The 22,375-nt window shown below is 42.6% G+C and overlaps 1 protein-coding gene across 2 annotated transcripts in view; it reads right to left on the bottom strand.

Annotated features, from left to right (window-relative positions):
• FAM83H (family with sequence similarity 83 member H) overlaps positions 1-15,167 on the bottom strand; it is a 28,316-nt gene extending 13,149 nt beyond the window's left edge. Inside the window, exon 1 of one of the 2 annotated variants that reach the window (XM_033001234.2) lies at positions 15,056-15,167. Coding sequence is in view for 1 of the 2 variants with exons in the window: in XM_033001233.2 (XP_032857124.1) it covers positions 58-166 (109 nt within the window). In the remaining variant the exon portion in view is untranslated. Of the gene's footprint in view, positions 1-57; positions 592-15,055 lie in introns of those variants that run through there. The other variant, XM_033001233.2, reaches the window with a different exon arrangement.
• Between the last annotated feature and the right edge of the window lie 7,208 nt (positions 15,168-22,375).

The raw sequence follows: 22,375 nt of genomic DNA on the forward strand, positions 1-22,375 counted from the left end.
TGGTACAGAGGGTCCCAGGAGGGGCATCGGTCTGTGGGGGACGTTCGGAAGGGGTACCTGTGCTTCTCCTGCAACACGGAGACATCGGCACTTGACTGTGCTGCCAGAATAAAAACAGTCTCTCAGGAGGGCGTCGCCTCCTCCCGCCCGTGTTGGAGGGTGTCATTTCGCTGTGTGTGCACCAAGGCGTGTCCGCCGCAGCTGCGCAACGCACCGGGTGAGGTTCCCCCGGGCTCCGTGCGGGCCGGGCGGCGGGCGCGGCGTGCCCGGCGGGCGGGCGGGCAGCCGGTTTGTCAGCACCCAGCCCGGGACGTCTTCGGGGCCGCCAGCCGCCACGCCGCTCCGCCCAGACTATCTCCCACCCAAGGCCGTGCCGAGGAGCCTCCGGAGAGGCACGGAAGAGAGCAGGAGAGGCTCCGATCTCCGGAGAGACCTGCGCCGGGTGCTCTCAGCCTCAGGCGCGGACAGGCCGGGGCGGGGCCGCCTGGCCTCCAGACGTCACCTTCACCTGCGAAAACAGATCCCGAGGGCCGCGGCAAACACCTGAACTGGATTACACCAAGCGCTGGAGCGGGGACAGACCTCTGGCTGACTAATAAGGCTGGAAAATCTGCACCGTCACCCTCTTTGGCTCGCAAGGAGAGAAGCGGGGAGGGAGATGCTGTGCCTTATTTCAGCCAGCTCCTTCTTAGAAGTTAATGCTGAGAAAGCACCATCAAATCCTGCTTGGAAAGAATCTACAGCCTGCTGAGTGTGCCATTCCTGTGTTTGCCCAGGCAAGGTTCTAGTCATTATGCCTCCTCGCTTCCTTCAGGTGGTTTTAATTTCTTCCAAAACAGAACCACAAATCTGAGAACTCTGAAATAAAACCCAGAAGTTATGTTTCTGCCACCTACCTAAGTAACTCATGACCTGCAAGGATGTAAGGACAAGTCCCTAACAAGTGGCACAGTAAATTTAAGAATAGCTACAATAAGTGTGTTTGGCCGTTACACCATTCCCAAGGAAAGGCAGGGAAACTGTAAAAAAAGTGTCATTTTCCCCCCCAAGAAGACCACAGATTACCCTGAGTCTAAGTGTGAAGAAATTAGTCTAGAGTTTGCTCACTTTTAGACTATAGCTGTCATGTACTTTGATTCCCTTTAATAGATTCTCATTTTTATTTTAGAAATGAAGTTCAGGAAGAATATGAAGATTTCATACTTTTGCCTGGATTGTGTGACAACTTGTTTGCAGCAGCACTTGTAACTCTGAGTGGGCAGCCTGCTATGCAGTGTGTTCACAGAAGTTCAGTGCCCCCAGGTAGTGCCAGCGTAATAGCACTAGTGCTACACAGAAAGTCTGTGTGCACACAATGAGGTGAATACACTCAGGACACTTGTCATAGATACATGGGTAGTATAAGTAAGCAAAAGCGGCAATTTCAACCCGCTACACACACTGCACTTGCTGTGTATGCACTGGTGCATATCTCGTCATTAGAATCCTTGATGAAAGTAGATCAATTCTGGTTTGAAACAGTTTACAAGATAATTAAGCAGGACTTTAATTTTAAAAATTTCTTAAATATTCTGCAATTCTTAAGAGAACACTAACTGACTGAATAGGATTCCAGAGAGTGAAAGCATTTGACAGTTCTTGGGAATTACCTGGAATGCACTGAAAAAGATATGGTCCTGTTTGCACTCATAATGCATCTGCTAGTATGTCAGAAGTGGAACAAGTGTCCGCACCTTAGGTTTGTGCAAGATGGGAAGCTGATGGTCTCCTGATACAGATTTAGAGTCTGGGGAATAAAAAGTTTCAAGAGTGACTAGTTGTGTCTACATCTGTAAGGAAATAATACCATAGCTGCTGGATCCAAGTGAGAGTTGAAGAGGTTGAAGTTCCTGTATGTAAGGAGAAAAAGCTTGAGCAAATCAAGACTTCTGTATTGGTTACTTCAAACACAAAGGCAGCTGATTTTCTAGTCCAAAAGGACACTATGCGGTCATGGGTTTGTTTATGGAATCAGAGAGGTGTGCTACAATGTTGTTTTATTCAATATGGCAGTTTTCCTTAAAGTATCTAGTGCTTTCTAGTTAGTAGCTATTAGCATGTAAACAGATATTAAAAAAAAAAAAAAAAAAAAAAAAGCTTCAGTAATGAATAAGGTGACCTGATGTGTTTTGTGTTTTTTCTTCATGCTGCAGAATTTAATATCTTCATCAAAGACATGGAGAGTGGGATTGAGTGCATCAGTAGCAAATGTGCAGATCGCACTAAGCTGAGTGATGCAGTTGATTTGCTCGAGGGAAGGGATGCTGTCCAGAGGGACCTTGAAAGGCTTGAGGAGTGAGCCAATGTGAAATTCATGAAGTTCAGCAAGCCCAAGTGCAAGGTCCTGCACCTGGGTCAGGGCAATCCCCCATATTAATACAGACTGGGCAGGTAAGAAGGGATTGAGAGCAGTCTTGTGGAGAAGGACTTGGGGGTACCAGTGGATGAAAAATTGGACATGAGCTGGCAATGTGCGCTTGCAGCCCAAAAAGCCAAGCATATCCCGGGCTGCATCGAAAGCAGCGTGACTCTCCTCCTCTACTCTGCTCTCATGTGACTCCTCCTGGAGTACTGTGTCCAGCTCTGGGGTCCCCAGTCAAAGAAAGACATGGACCAGTTACAGCGGGTCCAGAGGAGAGACACAAAAATGGTCTGAGGGCTGGAACACTTCTGCTATGAATAAAAGCTGAGAGAGTTGGGGTTGTTCAGCCTGGAGAAGAGAAGCCTCAGGGAGGCCTTTCAATACTTAACTAATACTTCTAACTAGTTTGATACCTTTCCACTATAAGGTTGCTCACCTAGTGGATGAAAGAAAGGCAGTGGATGTAGTTTTCCTGGATTTTAGTAAGGCTTTTGATACTGTCCCTCACAGCATCCTTCTGGAAAAGTTGTCCAACTGTGAGATAAACAGGTACATGGTGCACTGGGTGAAGAACCGGCTGTATGGCAGAGCTCAAAGGGTCATAGTGAACAGGGCTCCATCTGGCTGGCAACCAGTCACCAGCAGTGTTCCTTAGGGCTCCATTCTAGGGCCATTTCTGTTTTATCAACAATCGGGATGCAGGAGTTGAATGTACCTGGTAAAAAGTCTCTCCCATCTTTCTTGTAAGCCGCTTAGAACTGATTGTCAAATGTTTTCATTAAAGTTAGATAGCAATTCTTTTCTTTTATGCCTTGCTTCCTTTAGCAGGAATTCACTGAATACCTTGTCAGATTTCCTCAATCCAGAGTGACAGAAGATTAAGGCACACATTACTTATTAGTACTCTTGCATGATGGCTCCATTTTCCTAGATTATGGTGGCATCTAAAACAAAAGATGAACTCCAAGAAGGGGTTGCCTCCTTGCTTGAACTTTATCTGCAAATCTATCTTCTGCAGCTTCATTCACCCCAGAAAAAGACAGACGTATTTCTGGAAATCTGAACCACTATAACTGTCAAAGAAACTAAGTCACAAACTGAAAATATGCCAAATGTATATGGAAGCCTGTAGCTACCGATTAATAGAGAATTTTACTTATTTATATGCTTGTTAATTTTCTTTAATTGGGAAATTAATTTTATTTTAATTGCTAGTCACAGTTTACATTTTTTTATGACACAAGCAATGGGGAATCTAGTGAAAAATGAAGATGCTAAAAGAATAATGTGTGGCACCTCCACATTGCCCTTGAGGATCTTTATAAAGGGTAGTAAGATATTCTGTAGTCCAGTTATAGTTCAGGAACTGAATTGTATATAGTTACAGGAGGAGAAGAGATCACATAAATCCAGCATCTGCAATTGTGAACATCTACGTGACATACAATCAGTTCAAAAGGAACCACTGAACATCCCTCCTTCCATTTACACAAGTACTGAAAAAAGTAAGACCCTAAAGACCCTTAGTACAAAAGCCCCAGAGCCATAAAACCTACAATGTGCTACCACAAGGAAACAGGAAAGCTGAAGCACACCACCAATGTCCTTCATGCCTTCAGCAGCTGCAACTTCATCATGAAAAGTATCCCAGAAAGAGTACTACCCCTACATTGTACAAGAAAGCAAAGGACTCCTATTATATCCTGCCAATGTGACCTGGGAAAAAATTCCAGCAATTGTTTTAAACTTGCTTTTATGAGCAGAGCAGACCAATATGGGATGTGAGGAGTTCTTTAACACCACTAAGTATACTGGCATATGCCACTACTTATCCTGCTGTCCAGTCCCTGTTTTAGAGGAAGATGAAAAAAATTTCAGAAGCCAAATTAGGTAGAAAGGGGAAAAGTTCTAACTTCTTCCCAGCACCTATCCCTTAAGCCTTGAGTGAATTAAATATAAAGAAAGTGCAAACAAACTATAACGAGGGGAGCAATTCAGGTGTCTGCATACAGGTGTTTAATGTCACTTGGTATGCCCTAAGGTATCTTGCCTGGCCTCCAGCTGCTGGTCGAGAAGGGTGTGAGTCTCTTGCAGGGCTTGTGCCATATCTGCTGTGTTTTAGCTACCCTAAGGCACCCAAAATGACACAAAACACCCTAAGTTTAGGAATCAGGATGGCTCCTTAAGGGTCAGATACATTAACTAAATGCAGGTGCATAACATGCCTACATGCAAGCTAATTGCCTTGCATTCCCCTTTATAGTTGATGGAAAATAAGTGAATAAAATCAAAGGACTATGGGACGAAATTAATCTTCTAATATAGATGCTTATATTTGGCCAAGCTTCCTCTTATTCTTCCTCCCAGAGACATTAACAAGTCTTCCAAAGCTTCAGTGCTCAGTCTTCAGTATTTTTAACTCCAAGATTACCTTTACCCTATCACACAATCCATTATACCAAGATCCAGCCTGAAACTCTCAATACGTTGTACTAGAACCTGCCTAGAAGATGCCTGGTTCCAGAATTTCAGTCTTTAAATGTATAATAAAAAAAATGGAGCAGGTTTTTTGCTTTTTCATTTCTAATTTCAAACATAACTTTTATAGTAGGACAGATTAGTCTCACCCAACTTCAGGCATCTTCATTGCAGAGCATATCCATGAATGTCTGATGTCCATACTACTATTACCAAAATATTATTATCATACTATTAACCAAATTCTAGCCAATACAGTGAAGTGAGTAATTGTCTCACACTAAAGTAGGCACCCACATCAAGGCTGATGAATCATACCATTACTGTATGTTTTCTGAGCCATCAAATTGTACCAATAGTTCTTTTGTACTATGTTCCAGATCCATTTTAAAACACAGCCAGAACAGCTGAACACAATATTCCAATTGTGTTCTTCTGTACTATGATCCAGAGACATTTTAAAACACAGCCAGCACAGCTGAACACAATATTCCAACGGTTCTCTTACCAATGCTGTATTTGAGACAAAACTGCCTCTCTACTCCTGCTTGTACATCCATGGACGTTGCCATGGAATTGCACTTCAACTGGTTGGCTACTCTGATACCCATTAGTTTTTGCAATGGTTATTGGGATACAGTCTCCCTTTTCTAAGTATGAAATGGATTCTTAGTTAGTACGTGTAATAACTAATTGTGATGTGTTGGTTTATCAAGTGATCCAAGGTGCTCTGTATACCTGCCTTATTTTCTATTTATATTGACTTTCCCCAAAACCTTTCACACGTGTTTTTACTTCACTGATCAAAAGAGATAAAACATAACTTTGTGCAAGTCTATTAAAAACAAACCTATCCAATGATGACTATTTTTTGAAACAAAACTTCTTAATAATTTAAACTGCTTGTTTTAATTTTGAGCTCTCTGTTGTCTAGTGTATATCACAACTGTTTTTTAAAAGATTAAGAGTACATGAGGGGGGACTATTAAATCATCTGATGTAATATTGCAAACCGTTAGCTTAACACTGAATATTGCAAGTCAATGAATATCTGGCTTGCATATTTCAACTCAGCATTTCACTATCCAATTCTACCTATACCTGTGGTCAGCTAGGTCAAAGGAAGATGAAAAGCGCTAAATACATTTATCCAGTTGTGCAATGAGGAAAACTACTTCCTGACTCCTTCAGAGAAGTCCTACAATATGAGACTTGATTATCATTTCAATTTTAATTTATAGATGGAAGAACAGTAGTCATGATTAGCATGCAGCACACGGTCCTACTTTACAAAAGGCCTGACTGATAGAGTAAAGCAGAGCTGAAGGTTACAGAACAAAGTAGGAAAGTGTAGACACAAAGGACAAAAAAGAGCCAAACAATCTTTCAGCCTGAACACCCTAGTTGCTTGTACACAGAGGTGATAACATTCCTCCAAGTAACTATATTTAAATATATATAAGAAATATTATTTTTTTAAAAATTACCAAATAGCTGTGAGTCAACCATTTTCTTATCAAGCTACTTCAGTGTTCATTTACTTTTATTGCAGTGAAAATGCATCTTATTCCACAAAGTAATTTTTAACTTCATATTTTAACTGTATTATAATGCCTCTATTCACACCATTGAAAAATTACATTATACCAGATTTTTTGTCTGTTCAAGTGAAGTATAAATCACTTCTCAGCTTTCTCCGTGACAAATTGAACAGACTTTCTGTTGGTAGGCCTTGTGTCCTGTCCCTGGACAATGTTTGTGACTTTTCCTTGAGAATCCTCTGAACTTTCTCCAGTAACTTAATTAGTCTACACATCACTGAATCTTTAATTCTATAATTGCAACCTTCATTCTGGATTTCTGTATATTGTTTTATATGACTGTATTAAAATACATTTCATCAGATTGTAGTGTTGTGATTTTTACTATTATTTACTGTTATTTAGTAAATATGATATTTATAAATATATTTACTGTTTCGTCAAACTTTATGTTATCCTTGAACTTTACTAGACTGTTTACTGAATACATAAACACTTTATTGCACTCGTGAGCAGCACTGGAGAAAGACTCAATTGCTGGTAAGTCTGATAGAAATGGACATTATTAATACCTTCTCTTTATTGATTGATACTTACAAATTACTATTTCATTAACTACCTAGTGCAAGACCTGTTAATTTAGCATAATGTAGGATTTTAGTCACATTTCAGAAAGCATTTATTTAGATGATCTGAAGAAGTCGAGGCTTATTATAATAAGTGTCCTTACACCTTCACCAACCAGAACTGTGTATTTACTTTAATCCCAGAGGGCATACAATTAGATCAGTTTTTTTCCTTTGTATAAATTACATTGCACTGGCAGCACATGGCTTCATTTGCATTATTCTGGTTTTTCAGCTCACTTGGTTAGATTTTTTCCAAAATTCCCTGCAATTATCTCTGAATTTAATAATTTCAGTGTTTATTACCACTTACCTTCAGTTAAACTTTGTGAGAGTTTTTAATGGTCTTTTGAAAGTAATGTACTTGTAATCCCTGAAATTACTTGAGCATATTTATCCATCTAATGACTGACCATTAGGGTATGGATTTGTGATCAAATTACTGTGAAGTAAACTAAGTTTGCACAAACACAATGACCCACAGTATCCGCCATACACGTTCCTTGTCATGAATGAAAAGCAATTACTTCTTCAGCAAAAGTGAACTGTAATACTTTGCATTTACCACAGGATATTAAACAGTAAAGGTACATGCATACAGACAGATGCTATGAAATCATTACTCTGTGATGATACACCTGAGTGTACAGCATTTTTGTGTGCACCCACATCCTTAATCTGAAACTGTATTCACAGTATTTCAATCAATTTTATGTGTAAATTACTGACATAGCTTTTCCTCACACAAATCCTGATGATCTAGATGATAATCCTCCAGAAAGATTATAGTTTTTCCCAATCCCATTCTGAACAGTATACTGTACTTTTAACTCCTGTGTATTGTCTTCTTTAATACTAAATGGTTGTAATGTAGAAGCCCCTCTGAACATCTTTGCACTTTCTTTCCAGTTTCTCTAAACAAAGAGTGCACAAACTCTCAGTCTCTTGCTATGTCTGAAGCCAATCTTTACTGTTTCTGGGAGAAGAGAACATCAAATCAGCTGTACTGGATCAGATCAAAGGTCCAACCTATCTCCAACAGGGAGTAAGAGCAGATGATGTGGAAAATATATAGGGTCAAGCCAAGCATTCATGATGCTTCACCAACTTCTCTAAACCACTTTTAGCTACTTGAGGCTCAAGAACCTCCTGCCCCAGATATGCTTTAATGACTGTATATAGTTTCAAAGGATTTTGCTATCATAAACTCACACAGCGTCTCCCTAAACCCATATAAAATTTCAGCATCTGAAACAGCTAGAGGCAAGGAGTTATACAGCTCAGCAATACAGTCAAGAACAGTCTCCTCCTCTTTTGAATGTGCTGCTTGTACTCTGTTTTTTTGCTTTGGATAGTAAAATCAGCATCTATTGACCCCTGTCATGCTGCTCAGATTTATACATCTGTCAACTCTCCTGTCACTCATCACCTTTCTTGATGGAGAACCCTAACTTATTCAACTCTTTCTTATATGGAAACCCTTCTGTGCCTCTGATGATCCTCTAGTCTATTCCCTGAATTTGTTTAACCTTACTGTATTCTTTTTTGAGATGGTGGGACTGCAGCTGCAAGGTGGAAGTGAAATATGGCTTTATATACAGTGTTTACATTCCATTCCTTTCTTAATATGCCATTTGCTTTTTGATCACTGAGGAGCAATAAGCATCCTGCTGATTCATAGGATAGGATTACTATGATTTGTGGTTTTTTTTTTTTTTCAGTCCTGCTGTTGCTGAATTGCCCCCATGACAAACAACTGATTTCACTGAATCCCAAGAGGCTACAGGCAAATAGCACTGCTGGCTCAGTTGAATGTACAGTTACAGTAACAGACAGATGAAGAGACGGAATCCCACTGTACTAGATGAAGTACCAGCAATTATTAGATTGGTTCTTGCTTAAGACAGTCTCATAATGTAGGCCTCAGTAGACACGATAAACAGATGAAAGAGAAAAATGATCCAAGAGGTACAAAGGAGCAACTGAGAGATGTGCAAATTTAGCATTGTGCATACAATCAGTTGTGGAATTAAGTGGTCTGTAGGCACTAGACTACAGATAGCTTCTACAGGGACATTTGAAAAATAAATTTTTGGTAGAGTTTCTTAACATAAGAAGCAGCATGGGATAACCATCACAATGCCTAAAGGACAGGCAAAGTAACTGGCATCAGACATAAAGAAAAAGTCTGTTAAGGAATCACATGCTTGATCCATGTGCTCCACCATGAAGAGCACACGGACCAAGATGAAACAGTTGTGAATTTATTTTTACAGGGATTCCAGACTAGCTTTCATTTATCATTTGACAAGTCACCACACTGGTTCCCATCTCCTCCATACAAGCCCTGCAATACTTTGCATTTACTGTTTCTCTGATTTTGCAGTCACCCAGGACAATTGGTATTTCATGAAGTCAGGAAAAAAAGCATCGATCGCAGTGTCTTCTCTCCATGCATTCTAGAAAGCTGTTACCATTATTTGGCACTTCAAGCAGTTCTCTGCTATCCTAAGCAATCATTTCATAAAATCATGTTCATAAATTTAGAAGTATCAAGAAAACCAGTCATGATGAGAACCTTACCTTATTAGATAATGAGTGAAGAAAAACTGTAAACTTTAGTTTCTTTCCAAGAAATCCTTCCTCTAAGTATAGTAGATGGGACAATGATGAACAGAGACAGGTACAGAGAAGGCTATAGAAAGAAACAAGTATCTTGTACACGAGCTCTTTAGAACTTGCTTTTTAGCATGCTAATACAGGATAGTTGCTGGATTTTCTTCAGGAGGAAGCTGAAGGAGAAAAAAGAAGGTAGACTTTGTAGCTGTTTATGAGTAACTCCTCCCATGCTTAGGGGCAGTGGATAAAGGAGAGCACGAAGGAGCTTGTTGAGAACTTAACATGTGGGAGATGAAGGCTGATATAATGGGCTGATTAGAGGCAGAATTCAATCTCTCAGCAGCAAAGGTCTCCTCCAGCCATCTGCTTGGGCTTTCCCAAAGACACTGGGTTGGTTGCCACTGTGCCAATGCACCTCTGCACCGGGAGTACTAATGCAATCACCCATTTCCTCAGCCAAAAAAACATCAGCAGGAGAGAAACAGGAGGAGAAAAAGGAGCATGCAGTTATCCTTGTGTAATTATCAAGAGCTATTTTTTGAGGAGGGAGTCTCCCACAGAAATTTCCCTTTGGCTTGGCCTGAGGCCCACTTCTGTTCACATTGGTGTAACTGGCAGTGACTTTACTAGCTTTGATACTTATCACAAGCATTCATTTTTTATGATCTACAAAAGCTATCAGACCCTCTTAATATTAGAAAAAGTAAGCAGTGATGTGATCACAGTCTACAACTATCTCTGCACAGAAAAACATTCAACCGTAAGGAAATGTTTAATATAAGCAGAGCAGGGAAAAGTAACTGACAGATGAAGCTATATGTAAACATTCAATGAACTCGAGGTGTTTTTTTTTCCTAAAAGAGTAGCATGAAATTCTGGTTTCAGCTATGCTGAGTGGATGATCACCACAAAGCCCTACAGATTGAAAGAAATAAATAAAAGGACCTGCATTTTTCTTTATTCTTTGTTTCAGGTGTGAATCGATGGAAATGGACTGTATTTACCCAGTCTAAGAAAAAAGAAACTGGCTGAGTGTTTCTTTTCTCTCTCATCTGCTGCTGTCTGATGTCAGATCCTGCTGATGTCTCAGCACCTCAGGCTGGCTCTATCTTCCTTCCCTATGCTGACTCCAGTGCTTGTTGTTACGTGTTTTGCCTGCACAGCAAGTTCCCAGACTGCCTCTCTCAGATGATCACTTCCCTGGCTGGACCTGCTTCTCTACTTCAAGACACTCCCAAAAGTTGAGGCCTTCCTAGGTCTGTACGCACCAGCAGAGGATCTGCCCCAGAGGAAGCAAGGCCGTATCACTTCAGCTGGAAAGGGCTAGTAAGATATGATCTCTGCCTGAGACCCCCTGTTTATCTGCAAGTATAGGCACAAGGCTTAAACACCTTGTCTTTTCATCACCCTGAATACCAGCAAGAAGAAAGAGGCAACACAGACAGAGTAATTTACTTTAGCCTGCTGTACTCCAAAGACAGCCACAAAACCGCTCCGTGCTATTAATGTTTGAAGGACTTCTAAATCCTGGTCAAGAAATTAATCAAAGTGATTTTGAGAGTCAAAGAAGCAGCAAATGGTACATCCAATAGAAAAATGTAAAGCAGCAATTTCCCACCAGTGGTCCAGCAGGCAGGCGTGTGTAGGCCACAGCTCACCCAGGCAACATGTTCAATGACACCACTTATATTTGTTATGGTGGGCTGTGAAAAATTTTCAGGTTTCCAAAATGTCTAGAACCCCTGAAGTTTAGAACTCAATTATTTAAAAAAATATATATATTTGGCCTGATAGAATATAAAATATTATATGAAAACAGGTTGTTAATATTCTGGAAGCGTCAGTTTTAGGAGAGGACAGTGATGGCTGAGATAAAACTACTTGAGCAGACATTGTGACAATAAAACATGGAAAATGGTGGTTTGCTCTCAAGAAAATGTTGTACTAGGTAAATGATTTGGGGAGGAACTTGTCTCCTGGAATATGGATTAGGCTGTAGGATTTTTAAATTCTACACTGTGTGACACGGAGGCAGCTAGTGTCTTCTAATCCTGCTGCATTAGGCTGAATAACCTGTATTAACAGTGACAGATATGCTCATTCTTTCCAGAAGCTACTGCTACATGTGCTAGCTTTCTGTACTAAGGACTGGACTTCTACTGAGAAAGGATCTCTCAATTTAAGGCCTCTCACTTGTCAACCTCACAGTGATGTGCCTGTAGCACCTTTAGTTTTCACGTGTACCTCTGAATTTCCTGGTTTAGCCATAGCATAACCCCATGGAAATTTTACAAAAGCTATGGCAAAAGATGCTGGATACATTCCTATTAACTGCTCTTCTCACCTAGCAAGGCTTAGATGTGTTCTCCAGAACAACATGGTGAAATGTGGGTAATAGTCTGAATTAGACCCTTTCTCAGCCACAGTTGTATCTGCTAAGGCCTCACAGCAATTATTCTTCCTCTTGCAATTTTCCTTTCTGTAATTTCTGCTGAAGTCTCTCTGTGTTCTCATTCTCAATATTCCCAGTTTTAGGCTGTAGGCTCAAAGCCTGGGTTACTGTTAAAATTTCTGCTTGGAAGATGAAAATATGGCACTTGTTATTCCTGTTACAATGTCACGTATACAACCCACAGGCCTTTTCTTTTGGTCATCTGACCAGCCTCTACTAATCACCCTATGTTAAAGCATCTGAGTGAATGTGATCCCATTCTTTACTCTAGATGGTGGTATATGGATCTCAGTCATCATTTTAAAAAATGGTGTGTCTGCCTGATGTAGTCTAGGAGTTTCACTTCATCTGAAGTCATGGTCATCAGATGAGAAATTGCTTCAGTTAATGTAATTTAATCAATTCATTCACTGAGCTTCCAGATATTACAACTTTATCTTCCACATTACATACATTTCTCAGCTGACCCTACAAACTGGCTTAATAAACTCTTACTGTGTCTAAGGTGAGTAGTAAAGGTGCTGAATGCTACAAGCATGTGGCAGATTAGAACTGTGAGCCCGGTCAGCACCTCTGAACAACTACTGGACTCCCATTCACCTCTGCTTATCAGTCATTGTAAGGGATGCCACAAAATATGCGTTGCTGGAGAAATCAGGAAATTAGCCAGACATTCAGAATGTCCAGGGGATCTTCCTACAGGCCATAGGAAAGGAAAAGTAGCAGAAAAATTACATGTCGTAATTTTCCTTGTGAAGTGGTTATTGAGACAGCATGTCAGCATGACAATCTTAACTGTTCTATGCAATGAAGGGTATGGAGAGGCATGTGTAAATCCAACCTGTAGAGAGTCACTAGGGTAAAACCTGATGTTTACAGCTACTGAAAAATGCGATGCTGCATGCAAAAGGGGCCTCTTTCGGAGAGCAGATTACCTGAAGAGAAAGAATTGTAGAATCGTTTAGGTTGGAAAAGACCGTAAATATCATTGAGTCCGACCATTAACCTAACACTGCCAAGTCCACCACTAAAACGTGTCCCTAAGCGCCACATCTATGATAGCAATGTTCATGCCAAGCTTACTCTCCTTCAATCAACCCGTTCCCTTGGATTTTTGTTTACTAGGCAGCAGGTATAAGGAAGTCTAAACTAAAGAACTTTAAAAGGTCCAACAGTGTAAGGTATAATTTGGAGAAGGATAACTGCATGCTGCCCTTGACTTTTACCTTCCCCCACATCCTGATTTTACAAATGCACTCATGAAACTCCTCTTCCTCTTTAGGGCTACAAAAATCCAACCAAATGGAGCCTGATATGCAGTCCAAAAGTGTTCCATTTAATCACAAAATACAAGGAAGTTCAATTCTGCAAGGTTTGCAGGTGAATTTCAGTTGCTTAGAAAGTTGTGATCGCCTGAACAAATGATGTATAGAACACAGTTGTCTCTGTCCTCAACCATGACACTGCTCTGTCATAATCATACCAGACCGTGGTATGTGACATTTTCACTTTTTCCTTTGACATGTAATTTTCCCTACAACCACACAAAGAGCTTAACTTTTTTTTCCGCAGAATACTACTACTTCTACTGCCAGGTGACAGCACATACAACTCTCTATTAGTCCCTCAAATACAACTCTGAAGCCCCTCAGATAAATGGGAGGCCAAAATGAAAAAAAAATTCTGTCCCCAAACTGCAACTCTGTAATAGTCTGAAGGCATGCTATGTTTTTTTCTGTCTGCTTGCCAATGAAAACGCATGCTGTTGTAGGCTGTGCAAAGGGATCCCCAGCCACCATTGTTCTGTACCACTGTAATTGTCACTTCTCTGTTCTGGGGCTAGTTTGTTGTCTAGTTGTTACTCATGTATGTTTGGCCTCTATCACAGCTGAGCTTACTGCGACTTTAATGAATGAGATGTTTTCAGCAGGAGGATGTTATAGGCACTTCTGTCCCTTTACAAATGCCTCCTCCCCCTCTAACTGTTTTAGAAGATAGAGAACCTTGGTCCTCAGGCCAGACAAAAGCCATAATTGACCTCTATTGACCTTAGTCAATTTAGATTGATGGGAACACAAGACCTGCCCCTTCCTCTCTGCGCACACACAAAACCTGAGGTCTGTCAGACAGGCTCACATCTGTGGAAAAAATTAGTGAGTATACCGTGTGTATGCCAGTCTACGCATGTGTCCACACGCAATCTGTCTGTGCTTTTGCATGTACGTGCATGAATATCTGTGTCGCTGCTTGTAGGCCGTGTTGGCAGACAGCTACACACCCATGCGTGTGGAGTGAGGTCAAAGCAAGTAAAAGCACAGTGGGCCTCAGGAGCTGTTTATTGGCTCTTAACCTACTGCAGACCTTGGCCTCTACAGTGCTTCCACCTGTGAAGTCCTCTTCATCCCAATCTCTTGACCACATATCCATCCCTACAGCGTTTCCTATCCAAGGAGAAGGCCAGCTCAGGCTCTATCATGGGCAGCTGAGTCAGGCTGCAAGATCTCTTCCCAAAGACAGGGATAAGTTTGGAAATAGCCACTCCTTGAGGCTTCCTCAAAGGACATGGCACACAAGTTCAGTAAAGCGCTCACTAAGCATTTTTGATCAGGCTACCTGAGGACTGACAGGTCTCTTCCCGCACCAGCCACAATGCCTGCTGTCTGTGCTGGGGCATTCTTCCTCCCCCCTTGCCTCTCCCATCTCCTCCCAGGACTGTCCTTTCTCCCATGAGAGCCGTCATGGTGTGGCTGGGAGCTCCTGCTACTGGAGCTTTTCTCCCTTGCAGCCATCTCTGGCCCACAGGCTGCCTGCAGAAGTCCCTGCCCCAGATCCCAAGCGCCCAGCCGTGCACAGAGGAGCAGGATAGGACCTCCCCAGCCCCTGCCCGCCACCTCACGCGCCATTCAGGTACCCCAGGAGGTGCCAGCACTTCTCCTACCTTCCCAGGTGAGCCAGGGCAGGTGGTGGGTCGTGCTCTCTGGCTCTCCGCTCCCCTGGACGTGCCTGCAGCCTGATTCACGGGCACCTCCAGCCAGCGAGAATCAAGCTCCACCCAGGGCAGAGGGTGAGTAAGAGTGAGAGAAAGCCAAACTCCGGAGAGTTATTCCCTCCCCAGGATTGCAGGGGAGCCAGAGATAAGGGCTGCACATTCCTGAGCCGCAGGCGGCCTCTCCCTTCCCGTCTGCCTTGAGCCTGTCAGACCAGCTCAGGCCTGGCTGCAGCGCAGGCCTGGGAGCAGACTCAGTGCTGGCAGCCTGGTGTGGACCCTGGCCATGGGTCCCAGAGTCGGCACAGCGCACCTCAGTCCAGCAGCTGACCGGGAGGGAGGGTTTGGGCTCATCAGGGACTTCTCATGCTCTGGGGTTCATTTCGGGGAGACAGTGGTGTGCTGCAGCAGTAGCTCCTGAGCAATGGCATCATTACTTCAGGAGTGATCAGCGTGTAGGGCCCTGTGCCTTCCTCTTCCACAGCAGCGTGCTGACGAGCCTGCGAAAGGTAGCGACACCCCGCCATCTCCTTGAGGGTGCCATGCAAACTGTATCTGAGGCTGTACCGGTGGCCTCCCTGTCTCCCTAGGGATGCCGTGCAAAGGGTATCTGAGGCCGTGCCATTGCCCCCATGTCTCCCTGGAGATGCTGCGCAAAGGGTGTCTGAGGCCGTACAGGCGGCCCCCCGCCTTCCTGCTTCCCTCCATGATCTGTCCCTCGCACACTGGCCTCGCCGACGGAGGGGCAGCCTGGTGGGCAGCGCAGCCTCTCCTGGAGCAGGAGCCACTGCGGGCGCAGGCGGAGAAGGGTTAAGCGAGATTCCCCGCAGCCCCGGGCGTGGCAGCTCCTGTTATGTCGGCTTTCATGTTCTATCTTATTCAGCCTGGCAACCGCCGCGGCTGCTGTGTGCCGGGCGGTGCCCGGGCGGCCGGGAGGGCGCGGCAGGAGGCGGCTCCGCGGGAGGCGGCGGTGACTCAGGCCTGGCCGCCCGGTTCTGACGGGCCCGGGCACCGCGGCGGGCGGGGGCGGCGGCCGGGGCCGGGCCGACACGGGCGCCGTGTTATGGAGGCGGGGAGGGGAGCGGTGCTGCTGAGCGGGCCGCGGGCGCTCGTAGAGCTCCCCCGACGGAGGCCCACAGCGGGAGGGCCCGCGGGAGGGAGCCCGGGCAGGCGGTGGCAGAGGGTCGGTGGCGAGGATGTGTGGTGGGGACGCACCCACGGTGCAGTTACTGCCTGCCCGTGCGTCCAGCACCGTGTACTCCCAGGTCGTGCCCCGTCCATCAGGCCGTGTGCGTGTATGATGATTTAGTGTATGCATTATAAATGGCAATTTCATGTTAAGGTGACGAGAGGGGGTGTCCTCAGAATTTGAAAGTAAGCGTGGTGACTTCAATTACATATTTGTGGGCTATTTTTTCTGTAGGAACTTCACTCGGTGTGACAGATGGAGAGTACCAACTGAGGAGGTAACCAGTCAATATTGGTTTTAAATCATCCTTCAGTCTCCTGCCCTGGGCATTATTCACCACATGCCATTTAAACACCACACTGAATGGAGTTATTAACTTCCATGCTGTTCATCAGTATGCTACTGGAATGCCTCACAAACATCAATTAACTTCTTTTTCAGTACTCAATTGGGCTGTGATGGTGTGATTACCCCTATTTTGGAGGAAAGGAGCTGGAGCAGGAATATTACGTTTGAAATGCTCCACTCGCTGTGAGTAATTAGTTCAGGATTTCAGGAGTCACACCTTTTAGGGTCCCTAGCAGTTGGGGATAAAAGGAATGCAGGTTGGATGGCCACCTATACACATAAGACAATTCTGTAATTTCTTAATTTTTCAGTGATTTCAGCCTCAAGTACCTGCTTTCCAGTAGCAAATTATTATGTGACTAATATCTCCTCTCTGCCTTGTTCTTTTCCTCTCCTCTTGGATATAATTGTGTATGTCCTGGTATATTTTTTCTTTGATAGGGCTTTTATGTTCTGTTCTTGTTTATAATGTGCAGGTTGCTATCTGTGTTAGAAAAGGCAAGATCAAAGAAGCGTGTTTTGAAATACAAGTAAGCATAAGGAAATTTGTACTCTGATAGACAAAGTTCTGTTGTGCCATTGGGATGATTATGACAGTTCTATCACAATTTAGAACATCATATGATCTTTGTATATTCTGTGTGCACACTATTTAGAATTTGGGTATTTATTCAAAGAGAAGCCAGTGTAGAGAGTACTTGGTTAGTGTGATGTTCTTGTGGTTAACAGACTGCTGAGGAAGTGTTCTGCAGTATTCTGCAGAGGTAAGGTCTGCTTGGTTAATCCAAGTCATCATCCAGTGGGATAGGATTGAATCCTCTAGGATAAAGTGTTATTCATTGTTGCTGTTATCTGAGGATATAGCTTGAGAAGGATATAATAGAATAAAGCCAGAATAATTTTGGTTGGAAGGATTTCTTGGAAGTCATCTGGTCCACCACCCCTACTCCATGCAGAACTCATGAGATCAAGTTATTCAGTACCTTGCTTGTTTTTTGGAGTCTATCCAAGGATGGAGATCCTACAGCCCTTGTGGGCTTCTATTCCTGTGCTTGATACCCTCACAGTAATTTTTTTTTTTCTAATATTTAGTGGGAGTCTTCTTTAAAGCTGCTTATGTCTGAGAGACTGATAATACATCTAAACTACACACTGACTGCTCCAACTGTGTGTACCTTCATCCAAAGAAGTATACATGTGATAGAAAACTTTCCAAAATACTTTAATTTACCTAACATTATAACCACTTTCTTGCTCAGGTTCTGCTTTGGCTAACTGGTTTTCATCCATGAGCAGATCTGAACCTTCCGTGCTGTCTTGATAACGTAGGCAGGTTGTGGCAAAAGACAAGTAGGGCTCTGTGTGTCACTTGCATGCTGCATGTCTCTGAGTCTGTGTCATCTGACCATTTTCCCCAAGTACAAAAAAAACTTGACATAGTGAGTGAAAGGTCTGTTGTAGAGATGCAGGTGATTCCCTCGCTGATTGAAGTTATCAGCAGTTCAGTCACAACTGGCACTACAGTTCTAATGTAGCATCTTTAAGAAGTTAAGAAGGATGTATATCAGACTCACAGACAGGAGCACAGCCTAGGATACACTTCCTGAGTTCTTCAGTTCTCTGCTGCCAATGCTAAAAAAAGCAGTTTTAGCACCTTTGTCTTAAATTTCAAGGTCCTTTCATATTCAACTCCTAAGTCTGACTAGTTACACTTGTCTCTTAATTTGTGAGAATTTCTCCCTTTTATGAGTGAGCAGCTTAGATACAGGCCTGGTTTTATTCATCCTTCCATTTAATTTAAAGGGAATCAACATTCAAAATGAGTGGGTTTTTTTATGGTCAGAGTTACAATAAAATCTCCCTCACTTAGCAAAAAAAAAATTTAAAGTATATCTCTTTCTACTGGTTCTGGATTATTCTGTGAGGAAGTTGTTGGTTATCACCTGTGTGACTGCTTAGACCCAGCCACTGTTACTACCATCTGTTTTCCAATCTGTGTCTGTAACGTTAAGGATTTTCATAATTCTCAGTAGCATTATTCCTCTTTTAATACCTCCTGATAATATACATATGGATATAAACCTTTTGATGGTATGGCAAACTCCTGGTAGACTTTTTTTCTCAAATATAGATGCACCTGAAGAGATTGCTTTATCCATTATTTGGTTTCTTTACATTATGTGCTTGCACATATAATTGCTGCCCTACGATCTTTACTTTAATTTTCATCTTTCCTACACAGAAAATCTTTCAAAGTCATGCTCCAGTTATGATTATTATCTTTTTTTTGTCATTCTTACAATGCAGTTTTATGCTTAAAGCTTGGCCTATGACTATTTTTTGTGGTACTTAGGTCTCCTGTATGACTGAACAGGTAACTCCACACTTGAGTTTGAGATAAATCAGGGATGTCACCGAGAGATTGCTGAGCCTTGTGCAATCCACTATTACCCGTTGACGTTGTTTCATGTGGGCACCAGTCATACAGCCAGGAGCAGTCTGAGGAGTATCAAAAAGAATTACAGAGCCCTGGGAGTGGTGGTAAGGGACTCTGGAGTGCAGGTAGTTTTTTCATCAATCCTCCTGATCAAAGGGAAGGGGCTTGAAAGGACCAGTTGAATCTGGCACATCAACAGTTGGTTACAGGAATGGTGCCACACCCAAGGGTTCGGCTAATTAGACCATGGGACTCACTTTGAGAAACCTCATTTCCTGGGGGCTGATGGGGTCCATGTGCCAGAGAAGGGGAAGAGTGTCTTTGGTCATAGGCTTGCCAAGCTGGTGAAGAGGACTTTGAACTGAAGTTGCCAGGAGAGGGGAACATTGGCATTCCTCAGGGGTCAGTATTGGGACCAGCGCTGCTTAACATCTTTGTTGGCAACATGGACAGAGGGATTGAGTGCGCCTTCAGAAAGTCTGCCAATGACACCAAGCTGTGTGGTGTGGCCAACACTGGAGGGAAGGGATGCCATCCAGAGGGACCTGGACAGGCTGGAGAGGTAGGCCCATGCAAGCCGCATGAAGTTCAACATGGCCAAGTGCAAGGTCCTGCCCATGGGTTGGGGCAAACCTAAGCACAAACGCAGGCTGGGTGATAAGAGAATTGAGAGCAGCCCTGTGTAGAAGGGCTTGGGAGTAGTAGGGAGTAGTATGAGCCAGCAGTGTGCACTCACAGCCCAGAAAGTCAACTGTGTCCTGAGCTGCATCAAGAGAAGTGTGGCCAGCAGGTCGACGGAGAGGGATTTTCCCCCTCTATTCCCCTCTTGTGAGACACCCCCCGCCCGCAGTACTGCATCCAGCTCTGAGGCTCCCAATATAAGAAGGATATAAACCTGTTGGAGCAAGTCCAGAAGAGGCCACGATGATGAGCAGGGGGGCTGGAGCACTTCCCTTATGAGGACAGGCTGAGAGTGTTGGGGGTGTTCGGCCTGGAGAAGAGAAGGCTCCAGGGAGACCTCACAGTGCTTAAAGGACGGTACAGAAAAGATGAGGAGGAACTCTTTATCGGGGAGGGGAGTGATAGGACGAGGGGTAGCATTTTTAAACTGGTTGAGGCAAATCTATTGAGGTAATGATTCATCAGTTCTGTGGCTTCTCTTCCTGTGGCTGGAGAATTTTTGTTCTCTAATAGAATGTAGAATTTTACTTGATTATTTACAACTTTGAGTTAATGTAACTTTTCTGTTGTCAGGAAATTGCAAAGGATCTTTTTTGAGGCCCAAAAAAGTGATGAGATTGCTGCTAGTGTCTTGGTTATGATATGGAAGTTTAAGGTAGAATTTATCAGACTGAACACTGGTTGCTGCTACATAGGTGCCTACATCAGGGCAAGTCATCCCGTGCTCATTCCATAGTCCCTGGTACGTCCATGGATGCAGGTCAGACCTTCAAACCAGAAAGATTAACTGTGGCTAAACCCCACTAGGTATAGGGGGAGCCTAACCATCTATCTTAGATACAGACACCTGAATTTACATTGTATAAATAGCACTCCTAGTCTGAAGATGAGATTCAGAGTGAGTTGAACCAAACATGACTGTAAAGAAAGCAAGTTTCAATATGAGTTTGGGGCTTTTCCCTGTATGATATTAAAATACAAGTTGTTGAAATCTCCCAGAAAGTCAAATCTAGACTGTTTCACAAAAATTTTCTACAAGATTTCAGTGTGTGGCTATACAAACCTTTTATTCCTTAAAAAATAATGATTTATAATAGAGTAAAATGTTATGTAAAGGAATTTAAATCCATGTGAACTTTTGCTCTAGATTCTATCAGCAAGTAAGGTCCTATTTGAATTATCATTCTTGGATATTTGTTATTTGAGGAAAACCCCAGTGTAATGGCATTTGACTTCACAGAGTTTATGGTCAAAACAAACTCCATCACTCTTCTGTTTCAGCCTTCTTTCTCATATAATACACAGAATTTAGTTAACTTTGCATTGAGTCTGATAACTTATATTTGAGTGAAGTACTTCTCACTAACATAACTAAAATAAACACACCATCTTTCAATCTTTTTAATTTATTCAATAAAGTGAACATTTTAAAATATCTTGTTTCCCCCTATCCTTTAAATTGTATTTGTGGGCCTTTTTTGTTCCAGCTTTTCAAAACTAACTTATAAATCTAATTATCAAACTGGACACTTATTGCTGTACACAAAAATATATCACCAAAATTATAGTGGTACTCTAAGGTCTATAAACTTAATTTGAATAGATCTGGTATCTCTTGAGACAGTTTCCATTGCACGCTTTAGTGAAAATTACCTAGAATGGCTGATTTCAAGAAGGATATTCCTAATGGTCTAAAAAGGCCATCATCACACCATAACATGATGGTATTACTTGCGTTTTTGTAATTGGTAATTAGTAAAAAAGTTCTGCTGCTTTTTTATTCTGAAGATTGGTTGTGTTTATTTTTCTATATTATTTCCAAGATAATATTGGTTATGTTTAAAGAATCCTCAGCCATTGCATTCATTTGTAAATTTTGTTTTCATTTTTTACTAATTATAATATATATATATATGCATTGTTACACTGGATTAGTTTAGTAATGCATCTAATTACTATTTGTAACTAATGTGTTCACCAGGGCTCTTTTATGCTAACTGCTTCAAACAAAGAGTCAGTAGTAAAGAGACATTTGCTGCCCCAGATTGTTTATAATCTGGGTTAATGACATGATGCAACAGGGGGATAAAACAAAGAGTGTGAAATGAGTGAACCCAATTTCAGATTGTAGCAGTTGCTACAGCTGTTAATCTTCAGCACTCTAAGCAGCAAATGACACTAACAGTGAACACCTGGAAAAGGTGGGCAGGCTGCTGCTTGCTGCTCAGGCCAGTTCAGGAGAGCTTGCTACTTTATCCTAGAGAATTTTGTCCGCATCTGTATTGTGACTTGGTGATACACTTGGCTGAACCCAACGCAACACAAACGTATGTCTGATCAGTAATGGTATATTGGGTTTACATGGCAAAGTTTTGGCAGCTGAGGGACTGCAGGGTGGGCTTCTGTGGGAAGACACCAAACACTGGCCCCATGTCAGATGGAGCCAGCTCCAGATGGCTCCAAGATGGACACAGGGCTGGCCAAAGCTGAGCCCATCAGCAACATTGGTAGCACCTCTGTGATAACAAATTTAAGAAGGGATAAAAGATGGTGTGCAACAGCTGGAAGAGCTTTGCTGCATTGTTCTCTTAAGGAAACAGTACACAAAGTTGTTGAT

The sequence above is a fragment of the Tyto alba genome, unplaced genomic scaffold (genome assembly GCF_018691265.1).
Source record: "Tyto alba isolate M040663 unplaced genomic scaffold, T.alba_DEE_v4.0 Super-Scaffold_9, whole genome shotgun sequence".
Lineage (NCBI taxonomy): Eukaryota > Metazoa > Chordata > Aves > Strigiformes > Tytonidae > Tyto > Tyto alba.